The 23,486-nt window shown below is 40.1% G+C and overlaps 1 protein-coding gene across 2 annotated transcripts in view; it reads right to left on the bottom strand.

Annotated features, from left to right (window-relative positions):
- DHX15 (DEAH-box helicase 15) overlaps positions 1–23,486 on the bottom strand; it is a 64,972-nt gene that overhangs the window by 22,299 nt on the left and 19,187 nt on the right. For both annotated transcript variants that reach the window (XR_002909070.3, XM_024217133.3), the window contains exon 6: positions 5,313–5,480. Coding sequence is in view for 1 of the 2 variants with exons in the window: in XM_024217133.3 (XP_024072901.1) it covers positions 5,313–5,480 (168 nt within the window). In the remaining variant the exon portion in view is untranslated. The remainder of the gene's footprint in view (positions 1–5,312; positions 5,481–23,486) is intronic.

The following is a 23,486-nucleotide window of genomic DNA, read 5'->3' as shown; positions in this document are numbered from 1 at the left end:
TACGTTAACCACCATTTAGAGCTGTGACTTAGCACAGTCACAAACAAGAATAAATCTCACTGGAACCTATAAACTGGCATTCTGCTGATGAGAAAGCCCTGATTTTGTCCACTAAGAACTCCCCTCTCTCCCTTGTTTTCCCCATTGAAAACTCAATATAGTTAAAAAACGTGCTAGTTTACAAATAAAGTTCCAAGAGCTAATACTTCATACTGATGTTAATCATGGCTTTACACATCTGTTTCACACATTGCAGGTACAAATCTATTAAAATGAATGTTACCTAAAGGATTCAAAAATGTATAAAATCAGTGAAAACTAGTTGACTAGAATTGCAATCATGTGTTACATAACGTACTACAGAGGGTACAAATATGAAGCTTTTCCCCAGTCAAGACCTGAATTCAGGGTTCTGAATATTTTCTGCATTTCTTTCCCTCCTATAGGTACTAATGAAATCCTCTATTAACAATCACAGAATCCTGAATTAAGATCTTGGTAAGTAAAATCCAGAAATGTCCATGTTTAATTACTCCGTTTTAAAAATAACAGAATCATCATATGTCCAAATATCACCTTTGTGCTCATATTTTTAAAATTACTGCAATAAAACAGTTGGACATTTAAAGTCCAACTTGTGTTAAAGTCAAACTGATTTTCATGCCAAGATTCCATTCACTTAAATTATACCTGTATGTATAAGAATTAAGTGGAACACACTCCACCACAAAACATTAAGTTGTCATCGAACTACAGTGATTGTAAATAAATGAAGTTAAAAGTTGTTCTTTTACGTGAGTTTTTTTTTTTTTTTTACTTGTTTAACCACAAAAGAAACATCTCTAGAACGTCTCCAGCGTAACACCAAGGGAATTTAAACATGCCTTTCACCTGTGAATTGCAAAGTATTTTATAATGGCAAATATCTATATTTGATGGATTAGGAACTTGAGGCAAACTATATTTGTCCCAGATAGGAACAAAGTCAGTGACCGGGTATAGCCCTCCAGCTCCCTTCCCCTAACCACTTTGCTACTCATTACCCCAGCTATCTCTTCCCAGCAAGATTTCTATGCAAGCCCACACTCTAAATGCTACTACACAGTTAAAATAATACAGAGGTAGAAAAATATTTCTGTACTGAACTGGAATTGTATCAAACTCAAACAAGAAACAATACGTTATATAGAACTGTTCAAACAAAAATGAAAACATTCATCCAGATGTCATCAGTACAAACTCGCCACTTAAATAAAAGCCATAAATACTTGCACAAATTAAAATAAATTATGACAGAACAGCTTGATTCATTTTCACATTAATTCTATTAATCATTTAAAATGTAAATTAAACTAGTGTCTGTGTTAAAGGGTTAAATTAATCCACCTCCATAAACTACACACACACCCTGACCCAGCTTGCTATGAGATACTTAATTATTATAAATACATTTTCATATGAGCCTAACATGCATAACATTTTTTAGCTCTGCAGATGTGCTCGGCATCCGTGCCCACATTCCGAAAGTCCCAATTGGGAGTGGAAGCCGTTGGCTCTACCCATAACATTTAATATTCCCCAGAAGAGCCTATTGCCAATTAAGGCACTTCTTCTGATGAAAATTCTATGGGCTCACCTTGCTGCTATGTGCTCAGTCCATATAGACCCAGTAATAGTTATTGCATGTCACAATCTCCAAAGATGCCACTCAGCATATCAGGTGAAAAAAATATGCACTGCCCAAACCTTCCATAGTCCAAACCCATAAGTTTTCTACTGTAAATGTCACATGAAACTAAATTATAAGCATATGTACTTAACTGCTGTTTTACGTATGTAAAAGCCTTTGAAAAAATCCTACACTTAAAACCAAAATGGAAGTTAACGCATGAAAAGTTGTTTTGAAATTAAAAGAATAAATCAGTGCTAAATTACACAAAATATAAGTTATGACTATTTAACAATTTACCTGGTTTTGTAATTACAAAGTGGTTCTATTAACTTGATATTTAAATACCTATTTAACAATTTGCTTCACATAATTTTCTTTTTAGAGACTTGTTTAATTTAGTTATTTATTTGACTATTAGATTATTTCTATATACAATGGCTTTACCCAATGCCTCCAATTAATTTGAAACTGTTCATGACAATAAAACAACTTAGGATTTCAATTCTGGTGTGCTCTATTTATACAGGTTAATTGACAAGAGTAGAATTGCATGATATATGACCAGAGTTCTCTTCTCATTTATGCCAAATGTGTTATAAAAACCATTCTGTTTTTAATATATATTTAAGATGAAGAATTCCATCAGTGAAAAGCAATCAACTAATAGGAAATGCAAAGTATCCTTCCATTATAGGTGCTGGAACTAGGGATGCTGGAGGTGTGGCTGGCTTGAAGTGGATTCCATTATATACAGGGTTTACAATTTGGTTCAATGGCTCTCAGCACCACCACTATAAAAATTGTTCCGGCACCCCCTACCTTCCATGAGAAAGCATGAATAGCACATATGGCAGCAGATCTCTGGCATACTGATCTGAAGGAAAACATGCTTATCCTTGCCCAAACACCAGGTAACAGTTTATTCAGTAATTGCAAGGGAATAGATCTAATCACCCTTTATTAAAAAATATAAAAACAAGTAACGGGACTGTACTTTGTGTTTATACCAGCACTGGGGACGTACAACAAAGATATTTACTGATTTTCTCTAGGGTTACACCAAGGGATACAACAGTTTAGTCTCTCTCCAGTTTGACTACAGCTTTGCTAAATGTTAGGCTCATTAAAGAAGTAAGCCCTACAACTTTCAGACCTGAATTTAAAATATATTAAATATACCTGAATTTAACATATTACACTTGTGTAATATAGTGAGATTCCTTCTTTCTATAATGAAATGCTTAATTAATAATACCAAACCTTTTAAAATGTGACTGCAAAATCTAATCATTTTAGAGGAACTGGAGTTATCACGACAATTAAATTGTGTTTATTTGCTTTGCAACCACTAGGAATTGTTGGCAATTTTTAAAAAAACCTATGTAAGTACACCTCTACCCCGATATAACGTGACTCGATATAACATGAATTTGGATATAACGCGGTAAAAAGCAGCGCTCCGGGTGGGCGGGGCTGTGCACTCCGGTGGATCAAAGCAAGTTCAATATAACACGGTATCACCTATAACGCGGTAAGATTTTTTGGCTCCCGAGGACAGCGTTGTATCGGGGTAGAGGTGTAACTTAGGAGCCCAAATCCAGTTTGAAAAGTGATGTGGACTCCTAAATCACTTGTGCTTTTTTTAAGTTTTACAGTCTTAAAAATTTGATTCTAATATAAAGGATTTTAAACAGAGTAATTAGACATCAATACAACACTTGGAAAAGTCTAACATGATGGCATCGAAGCAGCATTGCTTCTTTAAGGGGGATCATTTTCAGATAACTTGTTTATCTAATCTTGAGTTAATAGAAAACTTGGCATATATGGTTTAGATTTTGATAAAATATCTTAAAAGTATGATGAGCTAAAAAAAGCTATATGAAGGGTAAGTATGCTGGAGGACAAGTCTACAAGTGATTTAAAAGCCTGAGTAAGCACGTAGAGTCAAATACCATCCATAACAGAGTGAGATGCCGCAAATCTAGGTTTTCCTTTAAAGAAGTTTATAGCCCTTATGGTTGCAAAGAAAATCTTCAAAATGTGAACCAAGTGTAAAATGTTGGAAAGGTACATTAAAAAGCCTTGCACGCAGCTTGCAAGAGATGAAAGATAACCTGATTCATTTCATTGGTAGGCACTGTGTGAACACCTTCAAGGAGCTTAATGATCTAATCCAGGCTAATGACATTTTCATATACGGCTGTACAAATCTGTGCATAAATTTGCACAATTACAACTGTATGTACAAATAGGTTATTTTTTCCCGCACCAGTAGTACTCCATGTAACAGTAACATTACCAACTTAAAAAGTTATGGCCCAGGAAGAGGGTAATGTTCTCAATTCCTTTTGAAGCTAGAGCAGTTGTACATGGGGGTCTTGACACACTTAGCAGCTGGTCCAAAAATAAGGTGCAAAGATACAACAAGCCTATTAGATGAGTGTTCCTGGCCCAGGTACGGCAATTGTGACCTTTGTAGATTCCTGGACTAAGTCAAAAAATCAGCTGTCTTAAAGAAATCTTTCCTTGTTGCATCATTGTCCTGATGTTCCTCCATATGGGCGATGGAGTCCTCTGGATCACCTAAATCTAAATAAGCAGACATCTTCATCTTAAATCTGAAGCTGCCTTGCACAAGTGATTTATTCATCCAGAGCACAAGAAGTTGTCACTAGTATTCTACATGCACTGTACTGCACTGAAAAGGCAATAATCAAGGAACAAACCCTGCCTAGAGCACATACAATGATTCAGCTTTGACCTTCAAAATCTTCTGTTCAACTTTATGAATGTTACAATTTAACATACCCAGTGTAGGGTCCAATATTTAGGTGACCTTAGTTTTTTTTAATCTATGTGGAAAATTAAGTGACTTCTATTGTCAATTATACCCAGATGCACCAAAACTTCCAATCTCAGGTCGTAACATGTAATTTTTCAGTTTTATGGTAACCCCAATAGGCCAAAGGCGTTGGTATAATCAAGGAAAGGGGATCTCAATTCAGGGTATTTCCCAGAGAAGGAAAAAACAGCTGCTGACTTCCATTATTATTATTTGACTGTTTATCGTAACCCATCGAATTCTTAAAAGACTAGAAAAAATAAAAATCAAGAGACCTTGCCTTACAGCAGCATCCCTTGAAGATCAACAGATCTTCTGAGAACGAATTCCACATTCAAGATCCATTAACTGGCCACCCACAGCATTTAAAATAAGGATTTTGTCAGACCCTGTTTCAGCTGATTTGAATTATCACGGTATTACGTGAGCAAAGCATTTTCTGATAGCCAGGTCCCATCTGATTCAGAGCTTTAACATTCAACAATTCAGGGCTTTGTAGGTGGAAGTCTGTGCCTTGAACTGCACCCGGAAATAAACTGAAAGCCAGTGCATATCAAAGCAAATGTAATATTTAATTTGACAGCATCCCTGTAAGTCCTTAACCTAAGAAACATTTGATTACATTGCTCAAGACTGCTTCAAAATAAGAGTTGAGACCTAGCTTTCTATTTGTTGCTGTCTGAATACATTTAAGATTAACAACGGAAACGCACTATATTTAATCCCCCCCTACTACTATAACCAGTTTGATAGTAAACAGCACACTAAGGTACAAACATTTTCTGATACTATTACCTTTCTTCCTATTGCTCCACTTGGTTTTTTAGGAGGCGGTGGTTCAAAAATCCTCTGTTGTTGCTGTGGGGGAAGCGTGGAATATAATGGAATGATTTTGATGTCACCCACTTCAGGACCCAAATCATCAATTTCACGCTTTATCCTCTTACAGGCTTCATCAATCTCCTACAAAGCAAAAGTTGGCAAAAATAAAAAGTCATGAAAAGACTCATTTTATTTTAAAAACTTTGCATGGCAACTAAATTATTTCCAGCTATAAAACAGCAGATATCATTTTTACTTTTTAAAACCAATCTGGGTGCTTGCAGAACTTCCAAAGGGATTTCCACAACAGTCCATGATACATGTTCATTAGAGTACAGAAGTTGAGGTAACAACCTTATTTGCATTCAACACCCTTTTTCTTTTAGTCATGTTTCCTAATTAATTCTCTACAAATTGTACTAAAATTGAAATCTCTCACCCAGGAATATTAAACTGCACTCATGACCTTTTCAATTTTCACAATCTAAAAGAAATTGATGTGCAAGATATTTTAAATAAGCCAATTAAGCTTTAATGTCACGTATCACTAATGCAATTATATGGAAGATTTGCTTCATTGTACCTAATGAGAACAAACACCTTTGCAGTATAAACATGGATGTTCAAGAACCAGAGAGAACTCAATCCAATATTTTAGAGTTTATTTTAAAATTTGTTAAAATTCCATCTGAACTCAAAATCACTGAACTATTCTCAATCTGAGTGAATGCTGGAAGAACATATTTTGTGCATTTCTATAGTACCGCAGTATCTAGTTTCTGAACTACAGAAAATATTTAATGCTGCCCATTCATTTACAACTCAATTTTATTTTAACATAAATTTCATTTAAAATATGTGAAATGACCCCTAATTATGGGAAGGTTTAATTAAAATAGGAAATTATAACAGCAGAATTTTAGGCCAGCTGCTAGTGATCCAATGAAATATTCTCAGAACAGGAAACTATAGCAACCCCTGCTGGTATAATTGAAAGATGTCAGTATTCGCTATTGAGAGATCCCCCAAATAGCCCTCATACTAAAGAGGGCTGAAATTAACAGTTTTGTTTAAAAGAGGAAAACAATGTTTAACAAAAGTAAAAAATTACTACAATGTATGTCTAAACAATATCCCTCACCTTATATAACTAGGCGCCCTTTGTGGATTATGCTGTTAAATTGTTTGATTAGCCAAGAAGAATTTTTTTAAAAAGCTTTTTTAAAAAGTTAATCTAAATCTCTGGAATTCTCTCTCTGAACCAAATGTAAGAAGGTTAAAGTTACTTCTCATGTTAAAGAAAGCAGCAACATATTGCTGAAACATCTATTAGATGGAACCTATAAAAAACCATGGGAAATAAAGAAACATTTTACTAGTGTTTCACTTTTCTGCATATTATTATTTGATAGCAATTCAGTGTTTACAATTTATAACACTACACGCATCATTTTACTATGTTGACAGATGAACACCCTACATAGGCCCAATGAAGCAGAAACTACACATGGTTTGCCAGCTTTCTTCTGACATTAGTTGAAGTGATATTTGGTTACACGGACCTAAGTTTCAGATCTTCTTGTAAATTTAAGTATACGAGGTACTTAAGATAAACCTCTACTAGACAAAGGTAAGCCTTGCAAATTCCATGTTTACATTCATAAAAAATCTCCAAGAATCTGCGCTAAAATGTCCCCTACTGGTCTGTTAAACAAAGGAGGAAATTCAAGTCTTAAGTCAAACTGCTTCAACAAACTCAAAGCACCTATATTGTAGCTTATGAAATGGGTGAATATTCAGAAAGGAGTAGCTAGCTCGATGCAGAAGTCTGAAGCTGTTAGGTACACTGCCCTTCCTGAAGTTGGAACCACACGTACCAATTTCCAGGGTACTTATGTTATCTAGGCACTTCCATTACAAATATTAACACAAATTAGATGTGTCACTGGCAAAATCAACAGTCAAATGATAAATAAAATAAATGCACCTTGCATCACGCCCTGAAAGTCAAAAGACTAGCTCTGATGGGATACCACTAACAAATGCCAAAGACTGGGCCCCTCAAATGATGAAGCCCTGCTGCTGGTCACAAAGTGCTCAAATTTAAATACTAACTACAGGAATCTCACAACTAATTTTATGTTTAAAACTGGGTTTAAGACAAGCAAGCAGTCTGTCAGTAAGCAGCAAATAAAAAAGCCAGGTATCTTTTTCAAAGCCACACATTTCTCTTCAAAAAGGGGAAGCTGTAGTCTGTACCAGCTGGCACTTCCAAATATAATTTCAAGAGTAAAACTATTTTAATGAGTTCTGATTAGGATAAAATGGAAATGACAAATGCATAGATGACCATTGCTATAGTCACCATGTGGACCTTATAATCTCCTTCCCAGCTGCACATGGTGAAGGGCAACAATGGCTACTTCTGCTAGTCTCAGAGCAATAATGAACTCAGGAGGATCCTGTGGCTATGAACCATTTTGATGGAAAGACATGGAGTGTCTCCACCCTCAATAGATGGCATATTATTTCTCTAAATGCTTCCCCCCTGCCAACAAGCACTACTTTAGCCTTATCTATAACCAGCTCCCTTTCTTCCAAATCATTGCCTCTCACATACTAGGGGTCTGCAGCACATAAAAGCATTTAAAATATTCACTTCCAACTATGAGCAGAACTGAGACTTTTCAAAGAAAAGAGAGCTCGTTTCCAGAAAGTGGTCCTGAGATATGCTAATTTATAAATGTATACTAACAACAATGTACTATGAGAGCATTAAGGATTCACAGCTAAGCATTCAAGAATCAAGAAATGCTAGAGTTAAGGCTGCAAGCGCAACTTTAACCCTCTCTATGGACACATTACAATGTCTTGAATTACACAACCATGCTGTATTTTTCTAGTACCAAATATTTTTTTCTTACAACTTTTTCTTACAACCATTGTAGCATCTTGTACTACTCTGTGGATTGCAAAGTGATTACACAAACACAAGAGACATTAGATGAAGTGAGGCTTCTCTGGAGCCCTTGCTTCATTCACTATTCATTATTCAGAGAAAAATTTTTTACAAGGCTGTAGATAAAAAGTCATAGGGTATGATGTATGATTTGAGAAACAGCATATGATCAATTAAACTTCACCATAATGTATTCACATAAAGAGACATCTCCTAAAGGTGCACATTAAATTAAGCTTTGAAAGAGGCTAGGTCCCATGTACATATCATACAACATGCTCATTCATGACAAGCTTCTAGTAAACACTGCGTACATATATAGCTGTTACCATCCATAAATACACAGTGCATGCCAATTACACTCCATAACCTATTTCATTAGAATTATCCCTGGTGCAGTTGGGTTTACTGTAGATGAGCGGAGAGCAATTTTTAAAGACTTATAGTTTGGCAAAATCAAAACCAAATTTTCACTGAAACATTCAAGAAAGAGCAAGAGCTACAGTGCAGGTTACATACTGTAATATTTTACTGAAAGAGCATTTAAGCAAACTAGGGAAATGTGGTCTAGATGAAATTACGATTAAGTGGGTGCACAACTGGTTGAAAAACCCTACTCAAAGAGCAGTTATCAATGGTGTGCTGTCAAACTGGAAGGATGTATCTAGTGAGGTCCCGCGGAGGTCTGCCCTGGATCAGGTGCTAAATATTTTCATTAATTATTTGAATAATGGTATGGAGAGCATGCTTATAAAAATCTGGAGAGAACACCAAGCTGGAATGGGTCGCATGCACTTTGGAAGGCAGGATTAGAATTCAAAACGACCTTGACAAATTGGAAAATTGGTCTGAAATCAACAAGATAAAGTCAATAAAGACAAGTGAAAAGTACTACACTTAGGAAGGGAAAAAAATGCCCAAATACAACATGGGGAATAACTGGCAAGGCAGTTGTACCGCTGAAAAAGATCTGTGAGTTAACGGGGAATACAAACTGAATACATTCCAACAATGGATGCAGTGGTGGAAAAAAAGCTAGTATTATAGGGTGTATTTAATAGAATTGTCATATTAAGACACCGAAGTGGCCTCAGATAAAGCAATGTGTCCAGTTTTGGGTGCCACATATTAAGAAAGATGTTGACAAATTGGAGAGAGTCCAGAGGAGAGCAACAAAAATGACAAAAGGTTTAGAAAACACGTTCTATGAGAAAAGGTTAAAAAGACTGGGCATGCTTAGTCTTGAGGAAAGACAATGGGGGGACCCGATAGTTTTCAAATATGTATAAAGACAGTAATCAAGAGTTTTCTATGCACTGAAGGTAGGATAAGAAGTAATCAGCTTAATCTGCAGCAAGGGAGATTTAGAAAGTCTTTCTAACAATAAAGATACTTAATTACTGGAACAGGTTAGCAAGCGAGATTGTGGAATCCCCGTCACTGGAGGTTTTTAAATGTAGGTTGGACAAACGCCTGTCAGGGATGGTTTAGGTATACTTAGTCCTGCCTCAGCACAGGGGAATGGATTAGATCAGTGTTTCACAATGACCCGTCAGTGGACTGACACTGGTCTCTGAGATCTATCTCCCTGATACAGTTTAGGAAGGCATCAAGCTGGTCCCTGGTATCAAAAAGGTTGAGAAACACTGGATTAGATGACCTCTCGAGCTCTCTTCCAGCCCTACATTTCTATGATTCTACATACTACTGTAGTGTTTAAAGACTTACTACTAATCTGAATTTCTCAAAGTTCCTTAATATACCTACTAGCAGGTGTTTTTAATTTAAAAGGCGTCTGAATACTAAGTTCAAACCTTCACATGCACTAAATGATATAGAACTAAAAAAATAAGGCATTCTATGGCTATGCTAACAAATGTGGGGTATCTGGGCTATCATATAAAGGGACTTCAAGAAAATAAATTGGCCATTTCATCCTTTGCCTCTTAAGCTCTTCAGGAACATGCCCTAACAAGCAAGAGATATTGACTTAGACACCCAAGTCATATTAAACTACCACGGCTTGATAGTTTGTAAAGCAGAAGGTGAGCAAGAATTCCAGCCTGAAAGATCAATTTCCCAGACATCTTGGTAATTTATGGTAGTTTTGTGAGATTGTCCAAAGCCCATATTTTATTTTCCAGAAATATAACTAAAGAAGTTGGGTTTAGGTGCTGGGTAAAAAAAAAATATTCAAATTCTTAAACTTAAGCACTTAAGTCTGCACTTCATATAAACAGTTAAAGACCATTTCTTTTTCTATAGGTACTATCCATGCTAATATCACAAAAGCCAGATCACAGAGCTTGCTACAGAATCTAAGAAACTTACAGGTGAAAGGTTAAGTTTTGAATATTCAACCCAAGAAACGATTTGTGACCACACATGGATTTATACTGAAAGACTGACTGTAAAGAGTTATGCTTCATAGAAACACATGTAAGAATCTTCATGTAACCCTAAACAGCACAACTGAATATGCAAGTAGACAAAAGGCAAAAACAGCAGCAGTCTGAATCATTATTCCTCCCAATGAGTGATGAAAGCTACAGTAACTTTATCTAAGAGTTTAGTTACTGTATAAAGGCCATCGTCTACCTTAGATCTTTGTAACAACCGCACACCTTTATTGGAAGATCTGCATAGATTGAGGGTAGTATTAGACAGTGGCAGCATGTGAAAAAAGCAATGGACACTTTCTACGCACAAATGAATACATCAGGGGTTCTCAAACTGTGGGTCGGGCCCCCTCAGGGGGTCGCGAGGTTATTACATGGGAGGTTGCGAGCTGTCAGCCTCCACCGCAAACCGTGCTTTGCCTCCAGCATTTATAAAGGTGTTAAATATATAAAAAAGTGTTTTTAGTTTATATGGGGGGAGGTCACACTCCAAGGCTTGCTATATGAAAGGGGCCACCAGTACAAAAGTTTGAGAACCACTGGAATACATAAACTTTGTTCAAAGATTGTAGTGTTATCTGCCCAAAAACGCAGTTAACAGAGTTAAGGTAGCTCAGCGGTGCCTCGTGCCCTTCCAGATTGTCTAGTTCAGCTATGCTCAAACCTCTGAAAACCAGGAAATTAAAAGTTAGGGCACTCACCAAATCCACAATGCAACCTTAACTGTGCCTTCTGGAGTTGAAGAAAGCCATTGGGAATGCCTCAGTAAGGTAATGCCATGATAAGCATTTATTTGCATGCACTCCTGCTGAGTTTAGTGTTGGTGCAGTAGCTATATTGAATGGTGGAAGGATTAGTTGGATCACATTGACGAAGGTGTCACTACGATATGAAGAAAGGTGCCCAAGTAACTTGATAGATCAAATATGCTTCATTTCAGCATTAAGTTCTGTAAGTTGTGACAGAGGCACACAAAGATGTCTTCTTGCCATAGAATTATAAACAGTATGGTGGCATACATGAGGGATCACCACAGCTTAATGAGGGTTAAGTGAAAGCAATAACTCTGAAGAAATTGCCAGGGTAAAGGGTGATAATATTCGCAAGCCAGCAGCCAGTTTTGCGTGGGGCAGGTTCAGTGACCGTAGGCAGCTCCTGTCTGCTACACAGGACCTAAACCCAAGTTTTGCCTTAGCATATAGAAGGTGTTACTTTGCCCTACATACTCAGGTGCTCTGTTCCCAGAGTGTTCCATAGAAGTTGCCAGGGTAGAGTGGTATTATTGGGATGTTGGGGCATCACTGAAAGGGCAGAATTAAGGTTGTGTAGCAGGGGTTGCATGTACTTTTCTTCTGGTTTTTGGACAGTAGAGGAATTTCAAGTCCTGGAAAGGCAATGAGGCAGTACTGGGCATCCTTCATTCTACATTAAAGTTTTTAGGCAGTTTTTTTTTTTTTTTTTTTTTTTTAAAGTTACAAGAAAATTACTTCAGTACTCCCATGTTCCACAGCCCAACTCTCCTATTCCACTGTCTCTGGCGCCTTACCAATGACGTAACCAACTACAAAGGGCACTGGCAGTATGTTAGTCCCTTTACTGCCCCTGAATCATCTCATCGCTCTGACTGTCCAGTCCTCACTTCCCAGAGCACCTCCCCACAGAGGAACAAGCATCAGCCAGGGCCCCAACAATGGAGGAACTGAGCAGAAAATTTAGGACTAGTGCAGGGCTGACATGGAGTCAGTGGGAATGTGTTCTGAAGAGGAAAGCAAAGGAGAGTTTGGGCAGCAAAGCTGTAGACCCAGTAGCGTAGCTGGGGGGAGCGGCGCAGTGGCCGCTCCCCCACCGAGCACAAGTGGCGCCTTTTTAATTTTACTCACCCGGGAGTGGGGGGGGCGGGGAAGGAAAGGCGCCACCCTCTGCGGCGCTTTTACTGACGGGGCGGCACTCCGGGTCTTTGGCGGCGGGCCCTTCACTAGCTCCGGGTGTCTTCGGCAGCACTGAAGCTTCATCGCCGAAATGCCGCCGAAGACCGGCAGAGCAAGTGAAGGTCCCGCTGCCAAGGTGCCGCTGAAGACCTAGAGCGCCTCCCCGTCAGTAAAAGCCCCGCAGCGGGTGGCGCCTTTTTTTTTTCCTGCTCCCCCTGTTCCCTCCACCTGGCTACACCATTGTGCAGCCCCCAGTACATTCCTCCTTGCACAGCTCTAATCACATCCTTTCCTCACCACACTCTTCCACTGCTTGACCTCCTCTTTTCCACTAGAAGCAGAAGAGGGAAGGATGAGGCTGGTGTTCCTTCGACACTGCTCAAGGCAGCACTGGAAGAATAAGGGAGCCCTGGAGTCCCTTCTCTTGGTAAAGCAGCTATGGAGAGAAATTGTGGTGGATGAGGAGAGCACAGATGACTCCACTTTCTTTTCCCCCATGAATATCTGACTTTCCCCCTTATGATTCTGCTATGTCAGTATCTCTGAGCTCTCAAAGAGCAGAGGTCCTTTTGAGGACAATTCCTTATTCACTGAGGACGCTCAGAAAAGTTACTTTTCTGGAAACCCTGTTCTTTGTCAATGCTCTAGTCACTGAACTGGGTTTTCAAGAACAGTGTTTGCATGATCCCTTATACTAATAGTGGACAGAGGTGGAGACTCCCTGCCTTGCATCCTCCTAAGCCCCCACAACTCCTGCACTGCTTCAATATTCCCATCACCCCCATATTTCCTCCTCACTGCTCCAAACCCAATATTCCTTAGCAGCACCAAAAAAGTTAAGAATCTGATAATGTTATGATCAGTACACATTAGGGGCACAGTTAATCCCTTTACCAAAATGATGAGCAACTTGCTTTCTTTTGATCATACTCAGTCCCATTGTTCAGGAAACAGCTGAGGATCATAAGTCATGATTACATTCACCTAACTGCTTATTAGAATCTTTCATTTTCTCCCTAATGTTAATTTCCTTGACAAGTAAAATCAGAGCCTATGATTTTAGAGCACTGTAAAATATCAACTCAAATGAGGGCAAACCTCGAAGAAAGCAGATAATGAACAGCCAGTGTCCACTGCTCGTTTTCTGAAAGTTGCCATACTTAGGACTTGAACTCTCAGTACATGGGTGTTGCTCAGGTTCAATGGCCACAGTATATCACCTGTAGTCACTTAGCTACTTGACAGCACACTGCTGACTAATGTTCTGGCTCAAAATGAGCCCTAGTTTTGCAGCATATGCACATTTCATTCTGGCTCATGACTGAGGCTCAACCTTACCTTGAGTTCTAAACTTTACCCAGAATAGCTTTGAAAATATTGCTTCCCCAAAGGGGCAATGAGTGCCAGGCACTAGATGAGAAATTCTGAACACGTGAGATTAGTTTGGGTAGGATTACAGCCAGAACCTGATGCCCAATGTATGAAAAACATTAAAAGTAATCAGTGGATTTTTAGGGGGACTAAATCGGGAATCCCTTGCTCAAATGACCCCATATTTAGAGCACTAATCCTACCCCCATCCCCATGATGTACAGCAAATTTCAAGAAAATCTAAATAAGCATGTATATTTTAGAACACTTAGAATAATTATCTCTTATACAGTAAGTGAGGGTCAACTACAGAGCAGAATTACTGCTCTGCTAGAATGTGGGTTTACCTTAATGTGAACCTTAAAAATGTCATTTGGTCATTCTCCATAGAATGGACTGTTACCTTTTATGCAAAAGAGTTCTTTGCTAGAAAGAGGGAGCTAGAGAGGGAGAAGAGAGACAGAACTTACAACAGAGTAACTGTCTCCTTGGCAACATGTCATGAAGCAGAGAAAGGAAAAAGCAAAAAGGAATACATGTGGATTGATAAGTAACATACTCGCTACATCAACTAACTTTTGTCCTTTGTAACCAAGATATCTAGCATGTTCTAGTAAGATGGTATGGTCTTTACCTAGACAGGAATGATTAGCTTTTCTTCCCTTTGTAACAGAAGAGCTGTATTTATCCAATATAAAGTATTGATAAATATCAAAGGGAACAAGAGCCAACTGATCGGCCCAAGACACAAGGTTAGTTTACATCCTGTGGGGAAAGAGGAGAAATACTTGGGGACTGACTGACTAAGAGGTACTCCATATTGGAGAGGGTTGGAAGGCACTGGTATTTATACACTGAAATGTAAGTCATGGCTTGTCTTCACGTACAGCGCTACAACCATGTGTAGCGCTTTAGTGAAGACGCTCCTATGCTGACAGGACAGCTTCTTCTATTGGCCTAGTTAATTGTAACTAGAGACGGTAGCTATGTCAGCAGGAGAAGCTCTCTCACCAATGTAGTGCTGTCTACATGGGGGATTAGGTCGGTATAACTACATTGCTGAGGGGTGTGGATTTTTTCACACCCCTGAGCGACATGGTTATACCGACATAGGTATGTAGTGCAGACCTGGCCTCAGTGAATGGGGGATAGAAAGGGATTTGTGTTAACATCAAAAACAACCCCTCTAACTATAAAGCTGAAAGGCACAGTTATCCCCAGATAGAGAATTCACACCACCAGGCCACAGGTACTTCGGCAATGCCAACTGTCCTTAAAAGAGTGTGTGAGTGACGGTGTGAGTGTCAATCTCTTTTGTCTTGCCCCAATAAAAAGGCAAGGTGGTAACAGGTGGAATGAGGGAAAAATGACTAATAGGCTATCGAGCCATTGAGCTGTATTAATGCAGGAGATATCTTGAATACTGGCTCAGAAAAAAAAAAAAAAAACTCTTGTGTGGGAAGATGCATGTGGGAGGGGAAGACTATCATGGCAACCACAGAAACAAGGCTCAGCACATGAATGCAATGAAGGATTGCTGTGTCAACAATCAGGGTGAACTTATCCCAATATGTTTAGGCATTCAGGAATTTTTCCTGGCCTAAACCCAAGTGATTTATGTCAGACCACTCATGCGTAAACAGAGAAGACTCTTGTCCTGACAACATTTCCTTTTCATATTTGAACACACTGACTAATGCTGTCTCCACTTCAACTTTATGCCTTTTTGTCCCTACTATCTTTCACCAAGCCCAGAAAAGGAATATCCTTGCTGAGTTGGTATGCAAGGCCAATTCCTTCCTGACAATCCATTCATACCGAAACTACAACAGATATATAGATTTTAAGGCCAGAAGGGACAAATCTAATAATCTATTCTGACCTCTTCCGTACCAGACTATTTTACCCAGTTACCCCTTTATTGAACCCAATAACTTGCATCTGACTAAGCACACCTTCCTGAAAGGCATCCAGTTTTGAACACATCAAGAGATGGAGAAACCACTACTTCCCTCAATAGTCTGTTCTAACAGTTAATAACCTGACTCTTACACTGAAAGTGATTTCTAATCTGAATTTGTCTGGCTTCAGCTTTTAGTCACTGGTTCTTATGTCTTTCTCTGCTAAATTAAAGAGCCTGACAGCACCCAGTATTTTCCTATATCCATGAAGGTTCCTATACACTAATCAAGTCACCTCTCAATCCTTTTTTGATAAACTAAAAATAAGACGTTCTTTTAGTCTGTCACTGGAAGGCATTTTCTCTAACCTTTGAAGCATTTTTGTGGCTCTTTTCTGCACTCTATACAGTTTTACCATAATCCTTTTTAAAATGTTGAGACCAGAACCGTACAGGTCTGTCGCATCTTAGGCGCATTTAACATGCGCGATTTCAGCTTTACGCAGTCGGCAAAATAAATAAATAAATAAATAAAATAACAATTTAAATACTGTTTCTGTAGTGCGGGCAATTCCGCCCGCCATTACACTCAATGTAATTTTGACTATACACGATTTTAGCTTTAGGCGCTGACTGTGGAACGTAACCCCAGCGTAAGATGAGACAGACCTGTACGCAGTATTCTAATATCTATCTTACCACCACCATATACAAGGTAAAAATCACCTCCCCATCCCTAGTCACTACTTCCATTTATACAAGGAAGGACTGCATTAGCTCTTGCATTGCACTGGGAGTTCATGTTCAGTTGCTTGTCCACTATGACCTGTAAATCCTTTTCAGAGTCAGAGTCACTGTTTTTCAGGATACAGTGCCCCATTCTGCATATGTGGTGTATATTCCTTATTCCTAGAAATATAACTTTGCATCTGGCTGTATTAAAATATGTTTTATGTGACTGGGCCCAGATTACCAAGTGATCCAGACTGCTCTGTCTGAACTGGACTGGCCTCATTATTATTTACCACTCTACCAATCTTTGGGTCATCCACAAATTTTATCAACAGTGATTTTATATTTACTTCCAGATCATTGATGAAAGCACTGAATAGGAGTGAGGCCAGTAATGATTCCTGTGAAACTAAAAGCATTTCCACTCAATGATTCTCCACCAATGACAACTTTTGAGATCTGTGAGTTAGCTAGTTCTTAATCCATTTAAAATGTGCCATAGTGCTAATTTTTTAGTACTGCATGATATTCTGATTAAGTCAAATGCCTTACAAAAGTCTAAGTATGTTACATCTATACAGTAAACTTTACCAAACTAGTCAAAACTGATTTTATACAAGAGATACAAGACCTATTTTCCATAAAATCTTGCTGAGTGGCATTAATTATATGCCTACCTTTTAGATCTTTGTTAATTAAATCACATTATAATTTTTTTCATTATTTTGCCCAGGGTTGGTATCAGGCCAACCACCCTATACTTACCCAAGTCATCTCATTTGCCCTTTTTTAATATTGGAACAGCACAATACTGGCCTTCTTCAAGTCTTCTAGAATTTCCCTGGTATTGCATGATTTATTAAAAATGAACAGCAGCAGGCTGAGATCTGCTCAGCCAACTCTTTTAGGATTCTTGGATGCAAGTAATGTGGGTCTGTTGATTTAGGCTTATCCCTATTAGATGTCTAATATCCTTTTTTTGCATCTCTATTAACAGTTTTATCATCTCCATCTAGGTATGGATTTATACCACTTCTAGGGGCTTTTTGTTTGTTCTTAAATGCCTAATTGTCCTTAATCCTGCCAGCCATGGATTTTTCCTTGATGTCTTTAGCTGCCCTTATCAATTTTCTACATTTCATAGCTTCTAATTTATATTGCCTGCTATCTACTTCCCCTTTTTTCCATCTGAACAAGGATGGGCTGTTAGCTGCCCTCTTTCTTGATTGTGGAATCATAGCGTTTTGGACATCTAATAAAGAACTTCCAGTTCTTATTACATTTTTCTGTCTTAAATTCTTCCTCCGCATCAATTTTCCTGAGTTTTGGGAAATCAGCTCTTTTAATAAACTAACCAACAACAGGAAGATTAAGAGCAATTGAGAATAATTTATTTATATCCTACCAAAAAAGTTAAATATAAAAGTGGGACTTTTCCAAAGTGGGCAAAGCCACTTCTGAGCTGGATACTTTTATTATTCCATGACTGGGAGGTCTAGTCTTGCCACTTACAATGCAAAGCAAAGCGAACCCACCATAGGGATGGCGAGCGTAAGCATGAAGAGTTGACTGTCTTTCAGTAACTTGAGAACAAAGACCTGCCAGAGCAACTAGACAATACCCTCTCTGCACCCAACGAGGGTTTGCTAAGCAACCAGTCAGAGGCTTTTTTAGGCACCTGCTTTCTGAGGGCATATCAACTTTCCAAGTGCTGGCTATCCAAGGAGGATGAAGATTCTTCTGCTCAGCTCTATACCAGCTTCCCCTCATCATGTGTCACTTTATGCAATGAATACTTCTGCACCTATTGACCCTCCACGATTTCATATGCCTAGAATATCTCACTACTCCGAGTAGGCTAGTGAAACAGTACCAGACACATGCAGTCTGGGGGCAGGAAACTTCCAGTTAGGAAGCATGCCAGCCAGATATATCACAAGCAACTCATTTAAATGTTTTTGTGGTAAGGCACCAGAATACACCAAATACAATGAGAGATGACCTACAATTTTCACTGACTAATCATCCTAAAAAAGAAAATATTGCTTACAGGGAAGGGGAAGAGACATGAGAAGAGAAAATAGGACATGTGAACAGGTAGTTACAGATCAGAAAAAATAACTTAAGGCTAACAGAGACATCACATCTCCCTCACACAGCAGAAAATTACTTTTCTTTTATTAAGAAAACCAACAGAACCTGAGTCAATTAGGTAGCTTGTTAATGTTAAGCCTTGAGGAAAAAGTTTCACGTTCCCAAAGTCATCAACTTGGAGCTAATTTCTACAACGGATACAGCAGTTGTCACTAGGAGCTCCCAAATTGGAGAACACCACAGTAAGAACCACTGTGGGAACAGGTATAGTGGTGGCTGAACCACCAAAGGGAGTTATGGTGGATCCAGTGAAGGAGTATAAGGAAGTAAATGTCCTGTATTTCAACGGTACAGAAAAACTCAACCACGCTGTCCAAATCATGGAGACGCAGGGCCTCTTCAGAAGGTGGCAGCCAGAGAAGGGAGCCAAGACCCAAGGCAGAAATTAGCATGAAATTAAAAACAAAACAAACCCCCCCCCCCCCCCCACAAACTTGGACACTTCAAATTATACCAGGTTACATGTCCAGGTTCCTGTCTGAGGGCTAAATTCCCTCTAAGCTGGGCGGTTTCTCCTCCAGCCCCAGTGCTGCTGAGGCTGGGGAGAGGCGCCTCTGCCCTGGCCCCGGGCTGCAGCGATGAGAGAGGGTTTGGGGGAGTCCTCTTTCCCCGCCACAGCCCTGGGGCAGCCTGCACCCCAAGCCCCTCATCCCCAGCCCCATCCCAGGGCTGAGGGTGTGGGCTCTGAGCCCCCTCCTGCACTCCAACCCTCTGTCCCCGCCCTGAGCCCCCTCCACACTCCAAACCCCTCGGCCCCCACCTCCGCCACACATCACCTCCATATTGGTGCATATAAAATTAATTCCGCACATGGATGTAAAAAAACAGAGGGAACATTATCTGAGGGCAGCACTTTTGGTACGGCTCCTATATTTATCAAGTGATCTACAGAGGGTTTTCAACCTTTTTTCATTTGCGGACCCCTTCGTAAATTTCAAACAGAGGTGCAGACCCCTTTGTAAATCTACTGTCTGTATATATAGTTGAATTCTGTTCAGTAAGTTTTTTTTGCAGACCACAGGTTGAGAATCACTGATCTACAGCATCCTCAAACTCCAGCTTCTGCAGCCATCTCATCCACGGCCTGGCTACATAGGCTGATTTGACTGCTGTCTAAACCAAGGCCCTGGAACATTCAGAACACTGCCTTAGTGGCAACCTACAATTCAATTTCTAGAGCTGAGCTTTAGCCCTTTTTGGTTTCTTTATGATGTATAAAGCAACCTTCAATTTTTGTACTTTATTTTTTTCTGCTTGGTTTTACCTCAGATATCAGGAATGTCAAGTTTACTCTTCCCCTGATATTGCTGAAGGAATCTCAGCGGTTTCTGGGGTACTTTTTGTGAGCTCTAACCTATAATAAAGGCTTCCTTTATCAAAGATATTGAATCAGTTAAGTTAAAGATGTTAAAAGTGTTAATCTAAGAATTCCTTTCCCTCTCAATTGGCTTTCACTCTCTTCATGTTACCATTTCACTAGATCTCCACTAGTCTTCCCGATCAGTCATAATGCAAATTTCTAATGATAAAAACAAAAACATTTGGAGGTCACCTTTTTGGAGAAGCTTCTGTCTTTCACTTCATCAGGTACTTAACGATCAAAAGTCAATGCACAGGAGAAGGGCTGTTTTCCTGGCTAAATCAGATACTGGAATCTGAGTGGAGACAAGGACCTGAACCAACTAATTTAGCAATTAAAGAGCCTCGAGGAAGTGAGAGGCTTTTTTAGCAGTGCAGTCTACTCTGCTTCTAATATACCAAATTACAGTATGGACTTCCTCTGCAAAGATTTGTCAGGTAAAAGGTTCAAGCCGGTAACTTAATCAAGATGTGAAAATCATTCCTCACAGTGACCTCCTCAGAATAAATCTCCCCTCTCAAGGTCACACTGTACATCATCCGCAGCCTTGTGAGATTGAGGAACAGATTATCCAAGTCAGAAATGTTGACAGATTATGTCTTGAACTGCTCTATTCACTTCCACTGATCTAGGAGCAGGATCTCAGAGGGAGAAACTAGGCAGGGAAGGGCACCAGAAGATCTGCTTCTGCACTGGCAGTCATTATCTTGGTCCCTTAAGAGAAGTACGGACTGCCAGAAGCCATTATATCATGTAAGTTTTTTGAATCTTCTGGAGAAAAGCACAACTAAATCTGTATGACTAGCAAGACTATCCAAGGAGAGGCCTGCAAATGTTGGCATCCAAGTAAATTATCTGTACCAGGTTTTTCAATAGTCATATTGTGAGCAACATACAGTAACTCCTCACTTACCGTTGTAGTTGTCCTGAAAAATGCGACTTTAAGCGAAATGATGTTAAGCGAATCCAATTTCCCCATAAGAATTAATGTAAATGAGGGGGTTAGGTTCCAGGGAATTTTTTTCACCAGACAAAAGACTACACACACACACACACACACACTATAAGTTTTAAACAAACAATTTAATACTGGTACACAGTGATGATGATTGTGAAGCTTGGTTGAGGTGGAGGAGTCAGAGGGTGGGATAGTTCCCAGGGAATGCCTTACTGAGCAATTGGCTGAGCCCTCAAGGGGGCTCTGACACTTTACAAGGGACTCTGACACTAACTCTGACATTCTACAAGGCAGCAAGGATGGAGGGAGGGGAGAGAGAGATATGTGCATTTCCTTTTTAAGTACACTGCCTTATTAATTAGATCAGCTTGCTGAGACCGCAGCTGCTGCCAGCAAAGCCCTGTCCTGTGTCCCCCCTGCTCTATGGAAGACGGGTTAAGTGGGGTGCAGGAGTGGGGGGGCACCCTGACATTAGCCTCCCCCTTCCTTCCTCCCCCCCACACAGCAAGCAGGTGTCTCGGGGAGCAGCTCCAAGGCAGAGGGCAGGAGCAGCACATGGCAGTGGCGGGAGGGACACAGCTGAACTGCAGGCAGCTGCTGCACAGGGAACTTAGGGGAGCGGGGAGCTGATGGGGGCTGCCAGTCCACCCTGGTTCAAGCTCCCACCAGCTAGCTGCAACGGGCTGCTCTTCCTGCAAGCAGTGGACAAAGCAGGAGGCTGCCAAACGATGACGTTAGAAGGGAGCATTGCACAACTTTAAACAAGCATGTTCCCTAATTGATCAGCAACAACGAAACAACGTTAACCGGGACGACTTTAAGTGAGAAGTTACTGTATTAGGCAACTTCAAGAAATTGAATTACAGTAACTCCTCACTTAAAATCGTCCCGGTTAATGGTGTTGGGCTGTTACGTTGCTGATCGATTAGGGAACATGCTAGTTTAAAGTTGTGCAATGCTCCCTTCTAACATCGTTTGGCAGCCGTCTGCCAAAACGTTTGGCAGCCGTCTGCTTTGTCCACTGCTTGCAGGAAGAGCATCCCGTTGCAGCTAGCTGGTGGGGGCTTGGAACCAGGGTGGACCGGCAGCCCCCCTATCAGCTCTGCCTATCAGCTCCCTGCTCCCCTAAGTTCCCTGTGCAGCAGCTGCCCAGCAGGCTAGCAATTGCAGATGTCCCTCCCCCCACTGCCATGTGCTGCTCCTGCCCTCTGCCTTGGAGCTGCTCCCCGGGACTCCTGCTTGCTGTGTGGGGGAGAGGGGAAAAAGAGGGTGGCTAATATCAGGGTGTCCCTTTCCCCCTGCTCCTGCACCCCGCTTACCCCATCTTCCATAGAGCAGAGGGGACACACGACAGGGCTCAGGACAAAGGGAGCTTGCTGGTAGCAGCAGCTGCGGTCTCAGCAAGCTGATCTAATTAACAAGGCAGTGTACTTAAAGGAGAAACGCGCATCTCTCTCTCACACACACACACACACACACACACACCTCTCCCCTCCCTCCATTCCTGCTGTCTTGTAGACAGAGAGTTAACCCTTGAGGGCTCAGCCAATTGCTAGTTCATCATTTAGCAGTAAGGCATTCCCTGGAAAATATCCCACCCTCTGACTCCTCCACCAAGCTTCACAGTCATCATCACTGTGTACCAGTATTAAATTGTTTGTTTAAACGTGTGTGTAAAAAAACTCCCTGGACCCTAACCCCCTCATTTACATTAATTCTTATGGGGAAATTGGATTCACTTAACATCTTTTCGCTTAAAGTCGCATTTTTCAGGAACATAACTACAACGTTAAGTGAGAAGTTACTGTATTTTGTGCTCCTTAAAAGCATTTCCTTCAAAGGGCCTACCTGCAGGACAAACAAAACAGACAAGCAGTAGGGTTTTGGGGAAGAAATAGGACCAAGGAAAATCAGGTATAGATAAAAGGATGCTGAGCAAGATAAGGAGCCACCTGTGTGAAAGTCAGCCATTACCTTCACTAGTATGTCCCTGACACTAAACTAAGCTCATCAGAAAAGGCTGTGGAAGCTTGTAAAGAAGATATGTGTGACTGTCTATATCTTTATGTTCACCTCTTCTACAAGACTATGATAAATTTGGAACAATGTATGCCTTGTGAGGTATCATCTGAAAACTCATAATTTGCTGATTTTTGTCCTGGTAAAATCTGAGTGGCAACATTGAATGTAAAATTATAAGATTCTACTGTAGGATATTAGAGACATGTTCCAAGTCTGCAAAAACAGCCACACCTCAGTCAGGGGTCAACAAGATAAAATGGACTATCATTTGGTCAAGTGGCCATTCTTTGGCAGGAAAAAGGGTGTGAGCGAGAAATTTACATCTTGGCAAAGAAACTGCTGGAGGTTCCCACCTCCACAGACT

This window comes from Terrapene carolina, unplaced genomic scaffold (genome assembly GCF_002925995.2).
Source record: "Terrapene carolina triunguis isolate 2854851 unplaced genomic scaffold, T_m_triunguis-2.0 Scaffold66, whole genome shotgun sequence".
Lineage (NCBI taxonomy): Eukaryota > Metazoa > Chordata > Testudines > Emydidae > Terrapene > Terrapene triunguis.
The sequence above is the reverse complement of the archived record's forward strand: the minus strand, read 5'-3'. Positions and strand labels throughout refer to the sequence as shown.